The sequence below is a fragment of the Marmota marmota genome, unplaced genomic scaffold (assembly GCF_001458135.2).
Source record: "Marmota marmota marmota unplaced genomic scaffold, marMar, whole genome shotgun sequence".
NCBI lineage: Eukaryota > Metazoa > Chordata > Mammalia > Rodentia > Sciuridae > Marmota > Marmota marmota.
In genome coordinates this window covers 76943-97539 of record NW_026000001.1, presented here as the reverse complement: position 1 = coordinate 97539, position 20597 = coordinate 76943, and the positions used below count along the sequence as shown (strand labels likewise).

General features: G+C 55.8%; 4 protein-coding genes across 20 annotated transcripts in view; 2 read left to right on the top strand and 2 right to left on the bottom strand.

Annotated features, from left to right (window-relative positions):
• Pcnx3 (pecanex 3) overlaps window positions 1–44 on the bottom strand; it is a 21430-nt gene extending 21386 nt beyond the window's left edge. For all 7 annotated transcript variants that reach the window (XM_015503100.2, XM_015503102.2, XM_015503101.2 and 4 more), the window contains exon 1: window positions 1–44. This exon is cut by the window's left edge and continues 317 nt beyond it. The gene's annotated coding sequence lies outside the window, so the exon portion shown is untranslated.
• A 1436-nt stretch (window positions 45–1480) lies between these two features.
• Map3k11 (mitogen-activated protein kinase kinase kinase 11) lies at window positions 1481–16056 on the top strand. 3 transcript variants are annotated; one of them, XM_048807648.1, is made up of 11 exons: window positions 1481–2809; window positions 3690–3746; window positions 7085–7265; window positions 7458–7606; window positions 7713–7888; window positions 7999–8242; window positions 8779–8892; window positions 9438–9573; window positions 9666–9757; window positions 14184–14561; window positions 15222–16056. In XM_048807648.1, exons 1-11 carry the CDS (start codon window positions 2071–2073, stop codon window positions 15533–15535), a joined length of 2580 nt encoding a protein of 859 aa, XP_048663605.1. In that variant the 5' UTR covers window positions 1481–2070; the 3' UTR covers window positions 15536–16056. The 3 variants fall into 3 exon arrangements, with proteins under 3 accessions (XP_048663605.1, XP_048663604.1, XP_015358596.1); XM_048807647.1 differs by having other exon boundaries at window positions 15198–16056; XM_015503110.2 differs by lacking the exon at window positions 3690–3746 and having other exon boundaries at window positions 15198–16056.
• Window positions 16057–16206: 150 nt separating this feature from the next.
• On the top strand, window positions 16207–20126 carry Kcnk7 (potassium two pore domain channel subfamily K member 7). Its single transcript, XM_015503111.2, has 3 exons — window positions 16207–17589; window positions 19144–19542; window positions 19781–20126. Exons 1-3 carry the CDS (start codon window positions 17271–17273, stop codon window positions 19984–19986), a joined length of 924 nt encoding a protein of 307 aa, XP_015358597.1. The 5' UTR covers window positions 16207–17270; the 3' UTR covers window positions 19987–20126.
• A 207-nt stretch (window positions 20127–20333) lies between these two features.
• Ehbp1l1 (EH domain binding protein 1 like 1) overlaps window positions 20334–20597 on the bottom strand; it is a 22761-nt gene continuing 22497 nt past the window's right edge. For all 9 annotated transcript variants that reach the window (XM_048807643.1, XM_015503106.2, XM_048807636.1 and 6 more), the window contains one exon: window positions 20334–20588. The gene's annotated coding sequence lies outside the window, so the exon portion shown is untranslated. The remainder of the gene's footprint in view (window positions 20589–20597) is intronic.

The window sequence follows — 20597 nt, the reverse complement described above, 5'->3', positions numbered from 1 at the left end:
GGCGGGGCCGGCCGGAGCAGTCAGCGGAGTGCGGCCCGGGCACGGGGGTGGGGCTGCATCAGGGGCGGGGTCTGGGCCCCCACCCCTGGCCCAGAACTGCTCCGGGGTGCCGAACCAGTAGGCAGGCGCGGGACACAGATCGAGCACCCGTCGGCGGCATCCAGAGGTGGGCGTGGGGTGGGTGCTCCCGGAGTGCAGGCGACGACTCCCTTGGCTCCCGACCGGGGAAAGCCCCGGGACCCTGAAGTCCACTTCCGGGGTCGTAGGTCACTCGCTTGGGGACCTGCGTTCGTCCCGCTTCTGCCGGTGCCGGCCCAACGGGAAGGCCGGAAGAAGAAGCCGCGAGCCGCCAGCCTGCAGTGGCGCATGCGCCCGGTAAACCCAGTTAGGACCCGGAAAAGGAAAATCTGGAGGCATGAGAGCGCAAGCGCAGAGAGCTGGTGGAGCTGACAGGACGCGGAGGTGCCCTTTGGGCGTGCGCAGAGTCCAGAAGTAAAGAGGGTTTTTTTTTCTTTTTAAGTGGTTGAGCGCATGCGCACGCCCGGACGGGGCCAACCTGGAGGGGACCGCTAGGCGGAATCGAAAGGGTAGTTGAGTAGCCAATAGGTGAAAGTGAAGTAATTGGCGCAAAGCTCTTCCAGTGAATTACAGGAGGCGGGGAAAAGGTGGAGGCGTGGTCTCCTCAGGGCTACTGCCCAGAGTTAGGCGCTACGGGACACGCCCCTCTAGCGCCGGCCTCTTTTACTGCAAGACCTTTAACGTCATGAGTGTTTCTCGCTCTGAGCGGCTTCTACTTCCGGGTCAGAGCTCAGACCTGGTGTGTAGAGAGCCATCCTCCGGAGCAGACAGGAGTAGTCGAATAGGATAGCGTCGTCTTTCTTAAAGTGACACTTGAAGCAATTGGGGTCAAGACTACCCAGCGGTGGTGAGGGAGACTCAGCTATTCTGGTTCCAGTCAGTCCTAGGCAAATATATGAACAACAGCCTCAGGTTTTCTTCCATTGGGAAAGGGACACGAAGAAGCGGATTGTTTCCTAGGTGAGGGGTAGTATTAGCTTTTTGAAAGAGCTTGAGGTGCTGCCAGTTGAGTCTGTCCTCCAGTCTTCCGCTACCCTCACCCCCCCCTAGTCCTGCAAAGCAGAGCTTCTTGTTCCTATTTCATATATGAAAAGAATGGAACTCAAAGAGAATGAATCACACCGTCCCGCGACTTCGTAGCCCAAGCCAGACTCGGCTTGCTGCACTGCCAAGCGCGGTTCTATAGCCCATTTTGCTGCTGTGGGTTCAGATGCAGAAGGCCGGGCTGGTCCCTATCTGTCTTCGGTCCTGGGCAACGGAGCACCCAGTCTGGGACTTTTCTTCCTAGATCACGAAGTCTTCGGTGATGGGGGGGTCTGCAACTACCCTTGCCCTTCTGCGTCTCGGGGCCTGCGTCTCAGGGAACTCCCTAGCCCAGCCACCCGGAGCCTCCGGGAGGGGAGCGGTGCAACCCGCCCGCGTCATCTGATGCTGTTTCCTGCAGGAGGGAGAAGAGCGGAAAAAAGTGAAACTCCACCCTCCACCTCTGCCTCCCGCCCCCAGGGCCAAAGTACAAAGGGAGGAGGAAGAAGGGAACGGGGTCGGAGCCGTCTGGGCCAAAGCCACCAAGGCTGGGAAGAGGCAGGTTCGGCCCTACTGGGGACTCTCTGCCCGCTACATGTAAAGGCCCAGCCGAGTCCAGGCTCTGCCCCTGGCAGGCCCCACCTTACACTTGGAGGGCGCTGGAGCCAACCTCCAAAGAGTACTCCAGGACCGAGGGACTCTTGGGCCCCTACAAGCCAGCCATGGTGAGGCACCGGAGGCCCCGGGGCCCCACCCCTCCAGCCTGACTACACTGCTCCAGGTGCCCTCTTCCAGAAGCCGGAGATGCGGGGGGCCGGGAGACAACACTCCTGGCTCCCCAGAGAGGCGTGGGTCTGGGGCTGAGGGCCAGGGCCCGGATGCCCAGGTTCTGGCATTAGGGCCTTGGCAGTCAGCGGGGGTGGGGACCACAGGGAGGTCCCCCACACATTCCAGTGCCAGCTCCTGGCCATGGAGCCCTTGAAGAACCTCTTCCTCAAGAGTCCTCTGGGATCATGGAATGGCAGTGGCAGTGGGGGCAGCGGGGGTGGTGGCGGAGGCCGGCCAGAGGGGTCCCCGAAGGCAGCGGCATATGCCAACCCTGTGTGGACAGCCCTGTTCGACTACGAGCCCAATGGGCAGGACGAGCTTGCCCTGCGGAAGGGAGACCGTGTGGAAGTGCTGTCCCGGGATGCAGCCATCTCAGGAGATGAGGGCTGGTGGGCAGGCCAGGTGGGTGGCCAGGTAGGCATCTTTCCATCCAACTATGTGTCTCGGGGTGGCGGCCCGCCCCCCTGCGAGGTGGCCAGCTTCCAGGAGCTGCGGCTGGAGGAGGTGATTGGAATTGGTGGCTTCGGCAAGGTCTACCGTGGCAGCTGGCGAGGGGAGCTGGTGGCTGTGAAGGCAGCTCGCCAGGATCCTGATGAGGACATCAGTGTGACTGCTGAGAGCGTTCGCCAGGAGGCCCGGCTTTTCGCCATGCTGGCACATCCCAACATCATTGCCCTCAAGGCTGTGTGCTTGGAGGAGCCGAACCTATGCCTGGTGATGGAGTATGCAGCCGGTGGGCCCCTCAGCCGTGCCCTGGCTGGGCGGCGTGTGCCACCCCATGTGCTGGTCAACTGGGCCGTGCAGATTGCCCGTGGGATGCACTACCTGCACTGTGAGGCCCTGGTACCTGTCATCCACCGCGACCTCAAGTCCAACAACAGTGAGTTTTGAGTGGCATGGACAGCGGGTGGGAGGGGTGGCATGGCCCCAGCACACACCTCCTCCCAACCCTCAGCTTGAATCTAGCCAGGGATCTGCTGGAGGCCAGAGTTCCTGTCCTAGGGGAGTCTTTGCTGACCAGGGTTACCTATGGCCCCACACTGGCCCCATGGCAGGAACCCCAGACACCCCGCAGGGTCTCCTTACCTCAGCCCCAGAAGGAGTCCTTGATTCCCTCCTGTAACTACAGTTTGGGCAAGTTAGAAAATTGAGTTCTCTTTGGGGCCGGGAGTATAGTCCACTGGTAGGGCACCTGCCTAGCGTGCATGAGGCCCTGGGTTCAATCCCCAGCACCACCACACCCCCAAAAAATAAAGAAAGAAAATGACATTGAGATCTCTCAAGTTGGTCATCCCCATCCCACCTGTGGCCACTATCTTAAGGACATCCCCTGGAGGTGCTCCTCATCTCCTCCCCCCCTGAAGTTCACATGTGGGGGCTCTGCTGCTCTACTTTCCCCCATTCTTCTCCTCCTCTCTCCTGTACATGGTGGGCAGCTCCTCCAGGACACATATCAGAGGGGAGAGATCCTGTGGAGGTCAAGTCTGGGGCCAGGGCTGGAATCCTGGCCCCATCCCTCCCTGACTGCATGACCCCTAGCTGGCTATTTCAACTCAGAGCCTCAATTTCAGCCTCTCTAAAAAGGGAGTCACCAGGAGACTGAAATGGCTTATCAGCCTGGGCAAACCCTGGTGCATGATGCCAGACAGGTCCTCAAATGTGGACGTTTGAGGGCAAGATCATGAGGAAGACCCAGCCTGGGATCAGCATTTGGGGTTGGAGTGCCTGGTTAAGGGAGGCTCCTTCTCCCACCACCTCAGGCCCTCTACATGCTGTCCCATCATGGGCTCAAGACAAGCGAGAGCTTCCCAAAACAGGTGAGCTCCCTGCCAGGCCAGAGCACTTGGTTGGGTGTCCAGGCAGAGCCTAACCAAAGCAGAGGCAAGTAGGCAGACACCAGGGCACAGGCTGGAGAGTCGTAGCAATAGGAAACTTAGGGGTGAGGGTGTGGAGGAGGCTCAGTGGGGTCTGGAGAAGCACTTGGAAAGCAGCATAGATATTTTGAGCTTCTATTCCTTGGACAAGGGGCTAGGGAGAGGACAGCACCAAAACTCAATGATACCTGAGTCCTTGCCAAGGTTGGAGAGACCAGGGGAGACCTGCCGTTCCCCACACGCTCATCCATAAGAGGGAGCAGTCTGCCCCCCAAGCCTTGCTAGCTGTCCAGGAACCCCCACTCCCAGCTCTAGCCTGAAGGGGATTCCCCGAAGGCCCAAGGGGTGGGGGGGCTCCTGTCTTCTGTTTTTCCTCCGTTTTCTTTCCAGAAAAAATGGAACAATAGCCCAGGCCCCTGCTCCCCACCCTCCCCACTGCTTCCTGTGTTTCCTGCTGCCCCTGGGCTGGCTTCCTGCCCCTGCTCCAGTCCCTGTTCCCTCCCTAGCCCAGCTGCCTGCAGGGGAGGAAAGAGCTGGGGGTGGGGGGGTTGCCAGAGAGGAAGGAGACAGGGATTGCTCCCCCAACTGCCCCCCTCAGTTCCCCTGCTTCCATCTAAGAGTCTGGGTGGTAGTGGTGAAGGCCAAGCAAGGTGCCCTGGGCCTCTGAGCCTGGCATCCAACATCACAGACCCCAGTCCTAGGCCCAAGTTGCTGTCTGCGGGATTGGGGTGGGGGGAGTCTCTGAGATGGGGGGGCACAGGCAGGAAACAATGGCGTGATTTTCCTGGACAATGGGGGCCTTGTGAGGAAGCCTGGCGGGGAGAGAAGGGGGAATTCTCCAGGCCCACGAGTCACAGGACTGACCAGCCAGCCCGGCCTGGGTCTGACCTCCCCCAGTTCTCCCTGAAGGACCCCCCTCCCAGTTGTAGACCTGCCCAGGCCTCCCAGAAAGGAGAAGTAAGGACCACGGGAGGGAAGCGGAAGAGGTGTGAACTGCCCAGGCCACTCCCAGGCTCCATAGAGGCCAGCTTGGTGGGGGGGTGGGGTTGGTGGTCAGGTCCCTTTGAGAGGCTAAAGTGCACTAAGAGGGGCTGCAAGGCTTGTCCCAGCCTTGAGCTCTCTAGTGTACCCCCGAATCTCCCATGCCCAGGGTCACAACAGCAACTTAGGATGAGTTCGAGGCCCAGGAAGGCAGAAAGACAGCTTGGAGGAGAAGCAGGGGGTGCCAGAATGAGGTTGAGGCTTAGCAGGTGCCAGTGGTGGGGCTGGGGAGGTAGTAGAAAGAAATCTGAGGCTTTGGGGGTTGCTGCTCTTCTCCGGGTCTCAGATTCCTCTAGAGAAAAAAAGTGAGAGAAACAGGTCACCCTACTGAGACACTGGTGCAGAAAGTGCAATACCAGTCTGATGGGTCACACAGGAGGCTAGAGCAAGGGCCAGTCTTCCAGAAAAGTGGGCCTGGGCTCCAGAAAAGGTATGTGTGCCTGCTGCCCCTCCTGCCTACACAGTGGTTCCTTGGATGAAATTGCACAGGGCTAATAACTGGTGCTGTGCTGAGCCACCTGGCCTGACCAGAAGCCGCTGTGAAGCTGGAAGTAAGAAATGATCAAGGGTGCAGTGGAGTGAGTGGATGGGACAGATGTGAGTACAGACGCTGTAAGGCAGCCGGCATTGAAAACTCTTTTGCCAGATGTCAGACCCCAAGTGGAGGCTTTTAAAAAGTATGAATAGCTTACTTCTGTGATGATCCTCTGAGGTGGGTCATCTTGAGCTGCATTAACTCTGCAGGACTCAGCCCCAGTTTGGCTCCAAGGAATGGGTGGATTTTGAGACCATTCTCTTAATTAGGAGAAATGACAGGAACATTTGCCAGGCATAGTAAAGGCTATTGAGAGCGCATGAATGCCAGGTGGAGCACCTAATGGGCACTGAATTGGCTCTTGTCTGGCCTAGAGCTCTAAGTATGGAAGATGCCAGTGGGGAGGGGGACTGGCACCTGGGTGAGCTAAGATGGCCTAGGGATGATGCACAGAAGCTGAAGAGAGGCTGGGCTCTGAGGAATGCCAGAACTGTAGCAGCCAATGATGGGAGGCCCTTAAGAAAACAGCCAGGGATGGTGGAAGGATTAGACAGCAGTGCCAGATCCCCAACAAGGTCCACAGGGCTTAGCCAGCAGCAGGATCCGGAGCTGTGGCTTTAGGCCCTCAAAAATTGAATGCCTTGTCTGCCACCTCGGCTGAGAAGACCTCCCTGACTCACCTGGCTGGGTAGGTACCCTTCCCCTTTGCCCGCCACCCCCCCAGTACTCATTACAGTGCTGAGTGACACCCTGGGCAGGAGAGCACGTGCAGCAAACAGATGTTGCTCTCCACCATGCAGTTGGCTATAACCAGAAAAGTAGAAGGTCCCTCTCAGACCCTTGACAATCCTGTGACCTTTCTTTCTATTCCTCTAAAACTGCTCTCCCTCGAGCTGCATTTGTCCTGGCAAGAGATCTGCAAGTTGCTTCTTTGTCTTCCTGTACCAAGTATGGTGGCCCAAATTTGAGTCAAAGCCAAGCACCCCTGCCAAGTCTGACCATCCACTCCTACTTGCCATAGCCTCCTCCTCTATGGCCAAGAATCACCACCCCTCCCTTTCTCCTCACATCCTGCAGCCTTAATAGTTATCTTCTGGAGCCTTTCTACTAGGAGTGGCTGCATTAGCCACAGGATGATGTAGGCACCAGGGGCCAGTGGTGACTGCTGGGCTTCTTGCTTACCAAGGGCTTCCTACCTGCTCCCCCTCCCAGGGGTGTGTCTGATTCACACTCCTGTCTCAGCAAAATGACAAGACACTCATGGATTTCTCTGGAAATCAGACTCACAAATACTAAGAATCTGCTAAGAACATTGCTGAGTTTTATTCATGTAGTATTAGGGAAAATTCAGAACATGAGCTGAACTACACAGAGCAGGGTAGAATCTCTACTTTATTGCTGTATGACCTTGGCCAAGTCATTTTCCTACTGTTTCATCAACTTTAAAATAGGAATAACACCTACCTCAGTGATTTTTTTTTTTTCTGAGCGCTAGGGCTGTGTGTAAAATATGTGGCTCTAGTAGACCTTAAGAAAATATGTCCCAGAATTTACCCATCCCCAGCTGTAAGCTCTCAAGGGCAAGATATAGACCACATCACCTCTGGCCAGGCCATCGGTCAGATGACAGTTTGCTGCCAGCTTTTCCCCTGTCCCCACTACCTGATCCTGAAACACCCACAATCCTGCCCCACTTTTTCCCCAGTTCTGCTGCTGCAGCCCATTGAAGGAGATGACATGGAACACAAGACCCTGAAGATCACTGACTTTGGTCTGGCTCGAGAGTGGCATAAAACCACGCAAATGAGTGCTGCAGGCACCTATGCCTGGATGGCTCCTGAGGTTATCAAGGCCTCCACCTTCTCTAAGGGCAGCGATGTCTGGAGGTGTGGACTGGGGGACTGGACAGGGTCTGCTATGGGGCTACAAAGGGCAGAAGTGGTTGCCAAAGCCTTTGGGTGGGCAGACAAGCCGAGACCCGGGGAAGGGACCCAGTCCATTTAATTCCTCATTGCTTTGGGGTGAAATAGTAATAAGTAAGCAGAGAAGGGCACACAGACCCTTTGTCTCGCCCACAGCTTTGGGGTGCTGCTGTGGGAACTGCTGACTGGGGAAGTGCCTTACCGTGGTATCGACTGTCTTGCTGTGGCCTATGGTGTAGCTGTTAACAAGCTCACACTGCCCATCCCGTCCACCTGTCCAGAACCCTTCGCACAGCTCATGGCCGGTAAGAGGACAAGGTGGGCAGCTAAGGGGCAGAGCTCCCTGGTCCAGGACACATCCACCCACAGACCTCCTTCTTATTCTGTCCCCCCTCCCTGCCGTGCCCCTAGACTGCTGGGCACAGGACCCTCACCGCAGGCCCGACTTCGCCTCCATCCTGCAGCAGTTGGAGGCGCTAGAGGCGCAGGTCCTGCGGGAAATGCCGCGGGACTCCTTCCATTCGATGCAAGAAGGCTGGAAACGAGAGATCCAGGGCCTCTTCGATGAGCTGCGGGCGAAGGAAAAGGTGAGTGGACTCGCGGGTACCCAGAGTCGGAAAGCATTTTCCGAATCTCGGTGGGGCAGACAGGGGTCAGTGCCGAGATGACCCCATCGCCTTCCCTGTCCGGGGCGCAGGAACTACTGAGCCGCGAGGAGGAGCTGACACGAGCGGCGCGCGAGCAGCGATCACAAGCCGAACAGCTACGGCGGCGCGAGCACCTATTGGCTCAGTGGGAGCTAGAGGTGTTTGAGCGCGAGCTGACGCTGCTGCTGCAGCAAGTGGACCGCGAACGGCCGCACGTCCGCCGTCGCCGCGGCACCTTCAAGCGCAGCAAGCTCCGGGCGCGTGACGGCGGCGAGCGCATCAGCATGCCCCTGGGTAAGCGGGGCCTCAGGACTCCGCCCGCCATTGGCTGTAGGCACTGAGGGGCAGGGTCGCCGAACCCATTGGCTGCGTGGGCGGAGGGGTGGAGTCAGCTCCTTGTCCTGGCCGCACTGGGATTGGTGTAGGGTGTTGGTGGGTGGACCCTGGAGCTGAAGGCTGGAAGGATGGGACCCTGAGTATTTTTTGTATCTGTGGGTGGGTTCTGGCGGGAATATTTGCATTTCGGCCTGGGAGTGGCTGCGGCCGGGAAGGGGCGGAGCTCATGACTGTTCTGGGAAGACCGAGGGGGCGTGGCGGGCCGCCCCTGGGGAACCTTGGACTCTGCTGGGCTAGTCAGGTTCGTGGAGTCTGGTCCTTCAGCTTTCCTTATTCAAAGTCTGGGTTCCTGGGAAGCGGTGAGGCTGTCACAAAGCCACTGTGCCGCTGCCTTGTGTGGCTTAGGAGCAGACGGAGATCACGGTCACGTGCAGTTTGGAGTCGTAGCTCTCCACCACAAACCTGCACCTACTCTCTCCTTCCCCAAACCCCAGATTTCAAGCACCGCATCACCGTGCAGGCCTCACCTGGCCTTGACAGGAGAAGAAACGTCTTTGAGGTTGGGGCTGGGGATTCGCCGACCTTCCCCCGGTTCCGGGCCATCCAGTGTAAGAAATTTAGCCTCCTGTCTCTTCCCCTAGCTCCTAATCCTTGTGTCACACCTTATCCCTGGAGTCAGACTCCACCTACTGTCTCCTTTCCCTTCTGCTCCAGGGTTCCTTCCCCTTCCATCTAGACTGTTGCCTCTCGGTTCACCAAAAAACTAAATTTCTTAGTTAAACAACTATGTACTAGTCATTTTCTTAAATCCTTTGCTAATTTTAATTCTTTACAAGAATTTGTTTAAATAAATATCATTACTATCTTAAATTTCATACACAAGAAAAGTGAAAAAAGTAATTTGCCACATAGCTAATAAGGCAGTTTGTGTCACTATCTGTACTAACTTATAAACAGCAAATGTCATCAGAGGGATTAATGAGATGCCCCACCTCACTGCTGGCCCCAGGACCCAGACCCACCTGTCCCAACAAGTCCCCTCCCTGGGAGTAATCTGGGGCCCAGCCTGCCCTGCATCCTGTAGAGTTGCCTGCAAAGCCTCATGATGGGGGAGAGCAAGGATCAGCTCAGACTTCATCGGGTTCCTCCACAGTGGAACCTGCAGAACCTGGACAGGCATGGGGCCGCCAGTCTCCCCGTCGTCTGGAGGACTCAAGCAATGGAGAGCGACGAGCTTGCTGGGCCTGGGGTCCCAGTTCTCCCAAACCTGGAGAGGCCCAGAATGGGAGGTGAGTGACTGAATGCCTCCTACCTGAGCATGATCTGCCTCCCCCACACTCCTCAGACTCACAAAACGCCCCCCCACCCTTTCCCTCGCTAGGAGAAGGTCCCGCATGGATGAAGCCGCGTGGTACCTGGATTCAGATGACTCTTCCCCCTTAGGATCTCCTTCCACACCCCCAACACTCAATGGTGAGTGGCCTTGTCTCCCCCAACAGGATTTTTTGGGCTGGGGAAGGCCAGGAAATGTGACCAGACAGAGCAGGAATCCTGCCCTGATAGGTCTCATTCTAGCAACTGGGAAATTGAATCTGAGATTAGGCAGAGCAGTCCTAGGTCTGACCTACAGGCCCACAGCCAAGCTGGATTCAGCCCAGGCCTTGGGCCAAGAGACTAGTCCCCCCTGTTCAAGCCTGGCCTGCCAGAGGCTCTTTCCTAGCCTTGTGGCAGCACTGTACCTTCAGCTGGCTCTAGGGAGAAAAGGAAGCAGGGAATGGTACTGCCCCCCACCATTTGGCACTGAGGGAAGCAAGGTCCAGAGAGAGGAAGGAAACTTCCCGTATGGGGTGGGGCCAAACAAATGACTGCTACACTGTGCTTCTCAGAATCCCCTCTAGGGAGCCTGTGGGTAGGGAAGGTGATGAGCAAAATAGCCAGGGATCCAGGGCCCATTGTCACTGCCTCTGGGGAAGTTTGGGGCTTTTCTGTGTGTCAGGCATTCTGTTCAACCTGTGAGGAAGGTGCCAGGGTTATCCCTATTTTAGAGATAAGGAGACTGAGGATGCAAGAAGGGAAATAAGCTGGGCACTGTGGTGCACACCTGAAATCCCAGTGGCTCAAGAGGCTAAGAAAGGAGGATTGCAAGTTCAAAGCCAGCCTCAGCAACACAGAGAGGCCCTAAGCAACTTAACAAGACCCTGTCTCTAAATAAAATATAAAATGGGTTAGGGATGTGGCTCAGGGGTGAAGGGTTCCTGGGTTCAATCCCCTATTCAAAAAAAAAAAAAAGAAAAACAGAGGGAAATAACCTGCCTGAAACCCCCAGCTAAAGCATGGAACCAAGAGATGTTCTGGCTCCCTTCTCCTCAGCCCGTTTCCTCAGAAGCTTCCACTTGAAAAGGCATTTCTCACTTGAACTGCTTAGGAAGCCAGAGGATTGGCAAAGAGCAGAACTCCTGCATCAGAGGGCTGAGGGCTCAGCTCAACGCTGAGTTTAGCAGGAGGTACAAGGTGGCATCCCTTGCCTGTGGATCCTTGTACCAACCCAGGTACTATCCTCAGAAGCCCCAGCTCCACCTAGCTTAGTGGCCCTCAGACCAAATCCCTATGCAACCATCAGTTTAGACTCACCCCTCCCAACCCATGCCCACTCTACCATTATCTGATTTGATAGTAGTAATATCAGCTAGTACTTATTGGCTTCTATGTGCCAGGCAATTTTGTGAGGTGGGTATTATTATTGGCTCCATTTTACAGAAGAAGAAACTGAGACAAAAAGATGGAAGTTGTTTGCTTTAGGACACCCAACAGAGCAGGGGCTGTTGGTCTATCTCACCCTCTGTGTGTGTGGGGGTGAGTTGACTTGCCCCAAGGCAGAGCAATGGAGAACTTGAGGTCTTGTCAATCTAGGTGTGTAGAGTTGAAGCAGTCCCTGACTGTGTTCTCCAGAGCCTTCTGGCCTTGTCCTCCTTGAGCTCCCAAGGAAAGGAACGACAAGGACCTGAAGCCCAGTTTCCTCAAGCTTTCCACTTTGCCTAAAAGCACACCACTTGCCCCAGCTTAGTCTGACTGAGCACTTGATTCCATCTGGGCCCACAAGAGTACATGACCTTGGCCTCTCAGCTACCCACAGAGTCAGATACCTGGCTTTTCAGGTATCTGACTTTTCAAAGAGTGAGGCCTCACAGAGGTCCCAGATTCTGTGAAAGTGTCCCAGGCATAAGCCATTGTGGGGAGCCTCATCCCCCAACCTCCCTACCCTGATTCCAGCTGGATGTCTCTGACCCCTGGGGACCTTGTTGCAGTGAGTTGCACTTTGGCAGGATATATTCAGCCCACACTGACAGAAACTGCCTTGGGAAGCTGGTTGCCCTGGAGCCACTAACCACTTCATGGACATGTCCTCTCCATGAGGCCCCATGGAAGCAATTTCACCTTCTCCTCTGGGTCAAGAAGAGTCATACTCCCTTCTTTTAAACAACAGGATTGCCAACTCTGACTGCTAGGAAGCTTAGAAGCAAATTAGAATCCTAGGAGAATTACCTGGCACAAGTTGCTTACCTCTGGAACCCTGGGTTTCTCTCTCTCTCTCTCTCTTTGATACCGGGATTCAATCTAGGGGCATTCTGCCACTGAACAACATTCCCAGCCCTTTGTTTTTGTGGTGCTGTGGCTTGAACCCAGGGCCTTGTTCATGCAAGGCAGCCATTTTACCAACTGAGCTAACCCATCTTTTTATTTTATCTTGAGACAGAGTCCCACTAAGTTGCCTGAGCTGATCTTGAACTTGAGATCCTCTTGCCTCAGCCCCCAGAGTAGCTGGGATTACAAATGTACACCACTGCAGGTGGCTTCGTGCTTGTTTAAATGTGTCTCTCCCCTCTTCTGTTTAAACTCACTATAAATGGCCAGTTTCTTCACCTGTGAATTAGTGATTACCTCTTATGGTTGTTGAAAGGAATTTAAGCACAGACTCTTCCCTCAAATACATATTGATGCATTATGAGCCAGTTGTCAACACTAAGATCAACACTGCCATGACCCTGGGGATATTCTAGTCTGGTGGAGAAGGCAGTCTCATAAACAAGCAGAGTAGGGATTAGTAAGTATTGAGAATGTAGCTCTAAAAGGCGTAATATGGACAACAGCTACACAGGTTCAGGGGGATTCTGAGAAGGCTTCACAGAGGAGGTGATGTCTCAGCTGGGTCTTTTTTTAATGTTTATTTCTTTTAGTTGAACACAATACCTTTATTTATTTAGTTTTACACAGTGCTGAGGATTAAACCCAGGGTGTACTAGGCGAGAGCTCTACCACTGAGCCACAACCCCAGCCCTCAGCTGGGTCTTTGGCAGTGAGTAAGAGGTCAGCTGAAAGTTGAGGTGGGAAACATGTGCCAGCCGGAAGGAATAGCAAGAGTACAGGCATGAAGGAAACGCACTGAAACTCAGAGAAATGTTGAAAGCCAAGGAGTGTCAGGCCAGAGGCAGCGTGCCAGTGGAGGAGAGAATGAAGCTGGAAAGGTAGGCAGAGCCTGTTTAGGAAAGGCCTGGAAATGATGAGTTTTAAGAGGAACCCTGTTTTTAACAGGTTTGCAACAGGGCCTTTGAGTGGCAGTAGTCAAGGGTGGTTGGGAGGAAGATGGGAGGCAGAGAACTGGGTGAGGGTTGTGGCTAACAGCAGGACCTCCACACCAAGTCCTGTTCACAGCAGAGAGCATTTCCAGCCTTGCATCTCTTTCTCCTGCCACCCAACACAGAGTGGCACTCCAGAGAGCCTGCTCTGTCCATGAACCAAGGGGGAGGGAAAGGACAAAAGGGGCAAGGCCAGGGAGGACTTTGACAGCCCAGCTATGGAGGCTGGACTTTCTTCTGATGGCAGTAGAGAGCTAAGGAGGGATGTAACCAAATCAGGACTTTAAGGAGACCATCATAGATGCCCTGTGACTCCCTTCATGGCCAGTTCCCCAGCACTGCCACCCCGCCCCCAGGTAGTCTGGAATGGAGTCAAGGCAATCCTAACCCCAAAGACAGGACACTCTTTTTTTTTTTTTTAATACCTTTATTTATTTTTATGTGGTGCTAAGGATCTAACCAGTGCCTTACACATGCTAGGCAAGTGCTCTACCACTGAGCCACAACCGCAGCCCCAAGGACACTCATTCTTAAATCTAGGTAGAGTCTTGTAGGCAAGGGGTGGGTCACAAAGGCACTGCTGCCCCTGCACAAATTAGGTTAGCTCTGTCTCTGTCCTTGTATTGGAACCTCTGGGGCCTAAGGATCAGACAACATGATATTTCTAAATCATCCAGCTCATACCTGGCAGAAACACATCCTCTGTAAGCTAGCTGTGACCCCAGGCAAGGAACTAACCTCTCTGAGCTTCCGTTTCCTCATTTCTGGAATAGCAACACTGATGCGTGCCCCCAGGAACTATTGTGTACATTGGAATTTACCTGTGAGCTCCCTACAAACTGCTGCTGGAGTGGGGGTGGGTGAGCAGAAGGACCAGGGCCGCCCAGCTGGTGAGGGAGTTGGCACAGAGCACAGTACTGGTCCCAGGCAATGGGGCCAACCTGGCACCGGGGCCTGGAAGTTGACCTGGCTGGTCACTGGCCTCAGCCTGCTACTTCTTGAACTCCTGTCCTTTTCCCAGGGGCCTGGCTGCCTCCCAGGCTTTGCTGCTGCTGGTTCCTCTGCTGCCCTTCCCAGGCTCCCCCAGCTGGTGGAAGGCTGGGGGGTATCAGATGGGAGGGGCACCCCTGGAAAAGGAGTTGACCCATGGAAATGCTGCTGGGAAGCAGAACTCAGTCCTTTTTTCTAGAACTCGGTCCTTCTTCCAGACCCTCACCAGGGTGTTGTGCCAGCCGTGGCCTAACCTGTGACACCCTTGCTCACAGGTAACCCCGCACGGCCCAGCCCAGAGCCCGAAGAGCCGCGGAGGCCGGGACCAGCCGAGCGCGGCAGCAGCTCCGGGACGCCCAAGCTGATCCAGCGGGCGCTGTTGCGCGGCACCGCCTTGCTCGCCTCCCTAGGCCTCGGCCGAGACCTGCAGCCACCTGGGGGTCTGGGCCGCGAGCGCGGAGAGCCCCCAACAGTGACCCCTGTGCCGGTGACCTCCCCGTGCCCCACAGAGCCTCCTGCCTCCCCGATTGGCTGCCTCTCTCCCAAGACGCAGGATGCCCGAGGCCTTTCCACCCCTGGGCCCCTGCTGCTGGACCTGGGTGTCCCCACCGGCCAGCCGTCAGCCAAGAGTGCCCGGCGGGAGGAGACACGTGGTGAGTGGCCCTAGGGCAGATGCTGAGATGGCAGCCAGCAGAGAGGGGAAGAACTGCTTGGGAACTTTTAGGAAACCAAGGCCAGGACCACAGATGTCTGCTGGAGCCCAAGCTGGTCCCTTAGGGCACTGGGGACACATGTAAAGAACTGAGTTCTAGGTTCAACTGTACGGTGGTCAGGGGCAAGATGGGCTGTCAGCTAGCTATAAAATAATAGAAGTGATGGTGACAAGGACAACTCCTACAGGTTGATTAATTGTGCCAGTTACTGTCCATGGTGGTCCTTTAGAGAAAAGGTGTCTAAAGATTGCCATGAGCACTTTATGGTACCCATTTTTTAGATGATAAAATTTAAAGCACAGAGAGTCAGGGACTCTGGGCTCCCAGACTTGTAAGTGGCAGGGTTGGAATCTAAGGCCAGACCTGTCTGCTCCATACCCCTGCTCTGAGCCACTTAGTAATAAATAGTTGCATTCTGGAATATAGGGCTGTGGAAGTTAGGAATCAAGTAGCTCACTGTGTAGTTTGAGAAAGGTGGTGACACCTTCGGGCCTTGGTTCCTCAAGCTGCAGTGAGCTAGTCAGCACCTAGGAGGTGGTGACTGCCTAACCCTGTGCTCTTCCTGCACCCTCATAGGAGGCACTGTCTCACCCCCACCAGGAATATCACGCTCTGCTCCCGGCACCCCGGGCACTCCACGCTCACCACCCCTGGGCCTCATCAGCCGACCTCGGCCCTCACCCCTTCGCAGCCGCATTGACCCGTGGAGCTTCGTGTCAGCTGGACCACGGCCTTCACCCTTGCCCTCACCACAGCCTGCACCCAGACGGGCACCTTGGACCTTGTTCCCAGATTCAGATCCTTTCTGGGACTCCCCACCTGCCAACCCCTTCCGGGGAGGCCCCCAGGACTGCAGGGCGCAGACCAAAGACATGGGTGCCCAAGCCCCATGGGCACCAGAGGCCGGCCCTTGAGTGGGCCAGACCGTCTTCTGTCCCACCTGCCATGGAGGAGCCGCAGCATACACTGGAACAGGAGCCAGGCACGCATCTGGAGCTGCTTGGTTTCCCCCAGAGACTCCGCCCCCTGTTGGGGGTCAGGAACACTACACTGCACAGGAAGCCATCACACTGGATGGGGGGCCTGCACCCCCCCCCAATTTATGACCTATAGGTCCCCTTGACTTATTTGCCCCACTGGGGCCTGACACTGTACCCAGCTGGTTGGGAGGACCAGAGCCTGTCTCAGGGAATTGCCCCCAGGGTGTAGGGAGGAGGGAGGTGCAGGGGAGGGGCCAGCCTCAGCTGTCACCAGCACTTTTGACCAAGTCCTGCTACTGTGGCCCCTGCCCCAAGGGCTTAGTGCCTGGGCCCCCTGCCCTGGGGGTCAGTGGGGCTGGGGCTCTCTGGGTGCCTTCCTGCTACCCCAGCCAGGGTGGGGGCCCTGGTCTTGGGATCCAATGAAGCCAAATAAACTGGTAAGCTGTCTCTCCAAATGCAGCCTGACACTTTTCTTGGAGGTAACCAGGAGACTCAAGCTATCCGAGGACCATGGTGTCCTCATGCCCCTAGCACAGTGGGCAGATGGCCTGGACCTAGGCCAGGATACCTTGTACCATACCCCTTCTTGAGACCTGCCCCAGCCCTCCTGACACCCACACATGCTGGCCTCGCCTACCTTCTCCCCACCTCTCCCAGACTTCCACCCTGAGTGTTTGCACTCAAGCGACTGTTTGCCTTGATCCTCCCTGTTGCTGGGTGGTCTCTGCCTATCTTCTGGGGCCAGCTGCAGAGTCGCCTCCCCAGGTCACCATCCCTGGATGTGCTGTCCCCACCCCAGGTAGATCTCTGAACTTAGGAGCCCACAGGCCGGGAAGCAGTGTCTTGAGGATTTGCCTGTGTTTTTCTCATCCACAATCTGGACACACGCAAAATAAGTCCACCCATCCTGGCATTTTCAACGCTTCTACAAGAGTTTGTGGGAGTGTGGCTCGGGCTCCTCTGCCTGCCCCAGCATGCCATGGCAGCCAGGCTCTGTCTGCAGTGTAGCAGAGACTCACCTTCCCTGCCCCCACCACATCCATCCTGAATCCCACCACTCCTCTGCCCTGGCCACTGTCCTTCCACCCCCAGGGTCCCCCCCATAGGTCTCTGGGCCTGTATCCTTGCTCCTTCCCCATGGTGAGCCCCCTGCTCCTTCCCCACCGCAGGCTCTTCCCACCATGACTAGCCTGTTTTCATTCCCCAGCTGAAATGTCACCTTCTTAAAGGAGCTTTCCCATGACCTGGCTGTTTGCTCCAAGAACAATGTGAAGATGTCACGTCTTGGTTCATACGTTTCCTGTGTGAACATCAGGAGGAAAGGGACCTGTGTCTGTCCTCTTCCTCGGTATCTGAATGAGGTGGGGTATGTGTGACTGGTGAACATGACCTTAAATAAATGTGAGGTTCTCTCTCAGCCTCAGCGTCCTGCCCTCTCCCTCACTGCAGCACCTTCCTCCACCTGCCCCCACCCCAGCTGCCTGAAATGGGCAAAAGTCTTGCCCCAGAAACTGGGAGGAGTGCTCAGGCTCATCACCCTTCCATTCACACTCACCCCGGCTCTGCCCAGCCACCCACACAGCGCCTCCTCCCCACCGCCCTGCAGAGCCCTTCCCAGGTGCTTGCAGAGGAGACACCAGCTCCCAGGTGACCAGACTAGCGCCCCGCTATGGGGGGTCTGAGGCCCTGGGCCCGGTACCTGCTCCTAGTTGTGGCCCACCTGCTGGCCATGGGGCTTGGGGCTGTGGTACTCCAGGCCTTGGAGGGCCCCCCAGCGCTCCAGCTCCAGACCCAGCTCCAGGCCGAGCTGGCTACCTTCCAGGCAGATTATGGGGCCTGCCTGCCACCTGGAGCACTGGAAGAGCTACTGGGCGTGGCCTTGAGAGCACAAGCCCACGGAGTCTCCAGCCTGGGCAACAGTTCTGAGGCCAGCAACTGGAATCTGCCCTCGGCCCTCCTCTTCACTGCCAGCATCCTCACCACCACGGGTAAGGCTGCCAGGCAGCCCAGTAGGAGCTGGCTCCTGAGGCCCTGGCTCCCTGAGGTCCCTAGGGGTGCAGCCCTTCCCCCAACCCCAAAGCCCCAGACAGAGCCTAGCCCTATCAGGCCTGACATCACAACTGGGGCTCCCCATACCAACACACCCCAACTGGTGCCTCCACTTCAGCTGCCAGAAGGGGTGTGGCCTCCCCAGGCACCCTTTGAAATCCAGGAGAGATACTCAGACCCATGAGCCTGAGACAACACCAAAGGATGGACTATTGGATGGAGGGAGAAAGCACAGACCAGGATTACCAGCTCAGGAGGAGTATAGTGGAGGAATCCCCGATGAGCTGTTAGCCATGGCAGGAGGCACAGCCATGAGGGTTGAAGGAATTCCTGGTTGAGGAAAACAGCATGTACTTAGCCCAGAGAAATGAGGCAATGGCCCTGGGTTTTAGTTTTGTCCTGCAAAGTGTCTGAATTTTTATCATTATTAGTGTGTGTGTGTGTGTGTGTGTGTGTAGTGTGTGTGTTTCTGGGGATCAAACTCTGGGCCTCACACCTACCTTCTTTTGGAAACTCAAGAAACAATTTATACTGAGTCTGAATCCCTGCAAGGTAACATACTGGTGCAGTATGTTACTGGTCCAGGTCCTGTCTCTAGGCAAAGCACATGCCCTCCAGCCTATCCCAGTCCCCACCACTCACCTCTCCCTCTTATCTCACGGTCAGTTTCTGTGGGCATTGGAGTTTGCAACCTCTCAACTAGCTGATCTTGTTCTCCCAGCATGCTCTGCTCTGCCCCTGCCTTGCATGTGCTTCCCTGGCCCCAACTGACCTCTCTCATGCATGCTGCCTGATTGTAGTACTTTGTGTCCACCTTCGTGACTGTTTTTCCTGCTTATCTCTCCAACCAAAAGTGAGGGCCCAGGTAGACTCAGATTCCAGCACAAGACCCAGAACATAGAAAGATGTAATGCACTTTGGGGTGATGAAACAGTGGGTGACATTCCACTAGCTGTGGATTGGCAGTACAGGTTAAGGACAGAGCTGAGCAATCTCTTAGGAAGCCAGGATCAGGTTGGGGTTTCTCAGTGGTAAAACACTTGCCTATAGCATGTGTGAAGCTCTGGCTTCCATCACCAGTACTGCAAAAGGGAAAGCCAGGATCTCTCTGGGGAAGGACAGCATTTCTGTGAATTGTCCCAGCTATAGATGGCCAAAGGGACCTTTTTCTTTTTTTGAGATAGGCTAAATTGCCTTGAATGGCCTCAACTTGCAATCCTCCTTCAGTCTCCTGAGTACCAGGGCTTGCAGGTGTGAACCACCATGCCTGCCTGGCTAAGACTGTCTTCTTTAATCCTTTCATTTCCCAGAAAAACATGGCTCAGAGAGGTTAAGGAACTTGACCTTAACCCAGTGAAGCAGCAGAACCTGAAGAGTGCATGCAATTTCCGCCACTAGAGGGCAGCTTTCTATGGGAGGCAATGAAAACAGTAAAGACCCCCAGCAGCCATCCCACTCAAGAGCTCACTGCCTGCTCTCTCTGTCTTCTCCAGGTTATGGCCACATGGCCCCACTATCGGCAGGAGGAAAGGCCTTCTGTGTGGTCTATGCATCCCTGGGGCTGCCAGCCTCCCTAGTTCTTGTGGCCACCCTGCGCCACTGCCTGCTGCCTGTGCTTAGCTGCCCAGGTACCTGGGTAGCAGCCCGCTGGCAGCTGGCACCAGCACAGGCTGCACTGCTGCAGGCAGCAGGACTGGGCCTGTTGGTGGCCTGCATCTTTGTGCTACTGCCAGCACTGGTGCTGTGGGGTCTGCAGGGTGACTGCAGCCTACTGGAGGCCATCTACTTCTGCTTTGGCTCACTCAGCACCATCGGGCTGGGGGACTTGCTGCCCAGTCAAGGTCATGGCCTGCATCCAGTAATTTACCACCTTGGCCAGCTCGCACTTCTTGGTGAGTGTAAGAAGGGAAAAGAGTCTGAACTGCAACTCCCATAAGCCACTGGGGGCCTGAGTTTCACAGGTGGGAGACCCTAACCCAGGGCATTGTTTGAAAGATACAGTAAAAGCCTGGTGGCATTGTTGAGAGAGGTGTGAATGGAGCCAGGTGCCAGGGTAGGTCATCACACTGGGAAGTGGGTGGGGAGCATTGTGGGCACCCCAAGAACTACCCTAGCAACCTCTCTCTCCAGGTTACTTGCTCTTAGGGCTCCTGGCCATGCTGCTGGCGGTGGAGACCTTTTCAGAGCTGCCACAGGTCCGTGCCATGGTGAAGTTCTTTGGGCCCAGTGGTTCGATGACCCCTGAGGACCAAGGTGGCATCCTGGGCCAGGATGAGCTGTCTCTGAGCACCCTGCCTCCTGATGCCCCAGCTGCAGGACAGGCACCAGCTTGCTGACAGGTGTCAGGTGACCAAGTTCAGCTCCTTTAAGATGGAAGATTCTGAGGAGACGACCAGGGGTTCTTGGGGAAGAATCTGGAGATGGGGGCGGGTGGGTGCCAGAACTTCATGTAATCAAGTGTTAAAAAAAATAAATGGCCAACAACCCACTGTTTTCGTGCCTTCTTTCAAAATGGGACTTCACTCCAGTCATCATTCTTGAGAGGCCTGGTCATGCCTCAGTGTGTATCTGGGAGTCCCCAACCTGGTCTGCGGCGTTTAAGGTCGCAGAGACAACATCACCCTGAGCCCCTTTTCCGTTTGTCCCATCTCAAATTGTTCAGAGAAAGGTCCCACCCAGTGTGTCCTTGTCCTTGTCCAACTTTATTAGTCAAGAGAGAAACAGGAGGAGGGTGCGGTTGACAGTCCCCCGCCATCCCTCTCCCTCTCCCTCTTCCTCAGAGGCCTCCTGGGGGCCCTGCAATTGGGCAGATCTCTGTGAGGCGCCCCTGGAACCCCATGAACACGCGCACACACACTCATACCGACAAATAAATAACGTCCTGGCCGGCGCACAGCCCAGCAGCTCCGTCGGTCTGCCAGGGAGTCCAGCCGGCCGGGCCCTGTCT

Coding starts and splice junctions, on each gene's coding strand:
- Map3k11 (XM_048807647.1), top strand. CDS start 2,071: ATGGAGCCCTTGAAGAACCTCTTCCTCAAGAGTCCTCTGGGATCATGG. Junction 3,747..7,084: donor GCGAGAGCTTCCCAAAACAG/GTGAGCTCCCTG, acceptor CTTTTTCCCCAG/TTCTGCTGCTGCAGCCCATT. Junction 14,562..15,197: donor CCGGCGGGAGGAGACACGTG/GTGAGTGGCCCT, acceptor GCACCCTCATAG/GAGGCACTGTCTCACCCCCA.
- Kcnk7 (XM_015503111.2), top strand. CDS start 17,271: ATGGGGGGTCTGAGGCCCTGGGCCCGGTACCTGCTCCTAGTTGTGGCC. Junction 17,590..19,143: donor CAGCATCCTCACCACCACGG/GTAAGGCTGCCA, acceptor TGTCTTCTCCAG/GTTATGGCCACATGGCCCCA. Junction 19,543..19,780: donor TGGCCAGCTCGCACTTCTTG/GTGAGTGTAAGA, acceptor CTCTCTCTCCAG/GTTACTTGCTCTTAGGGCTC.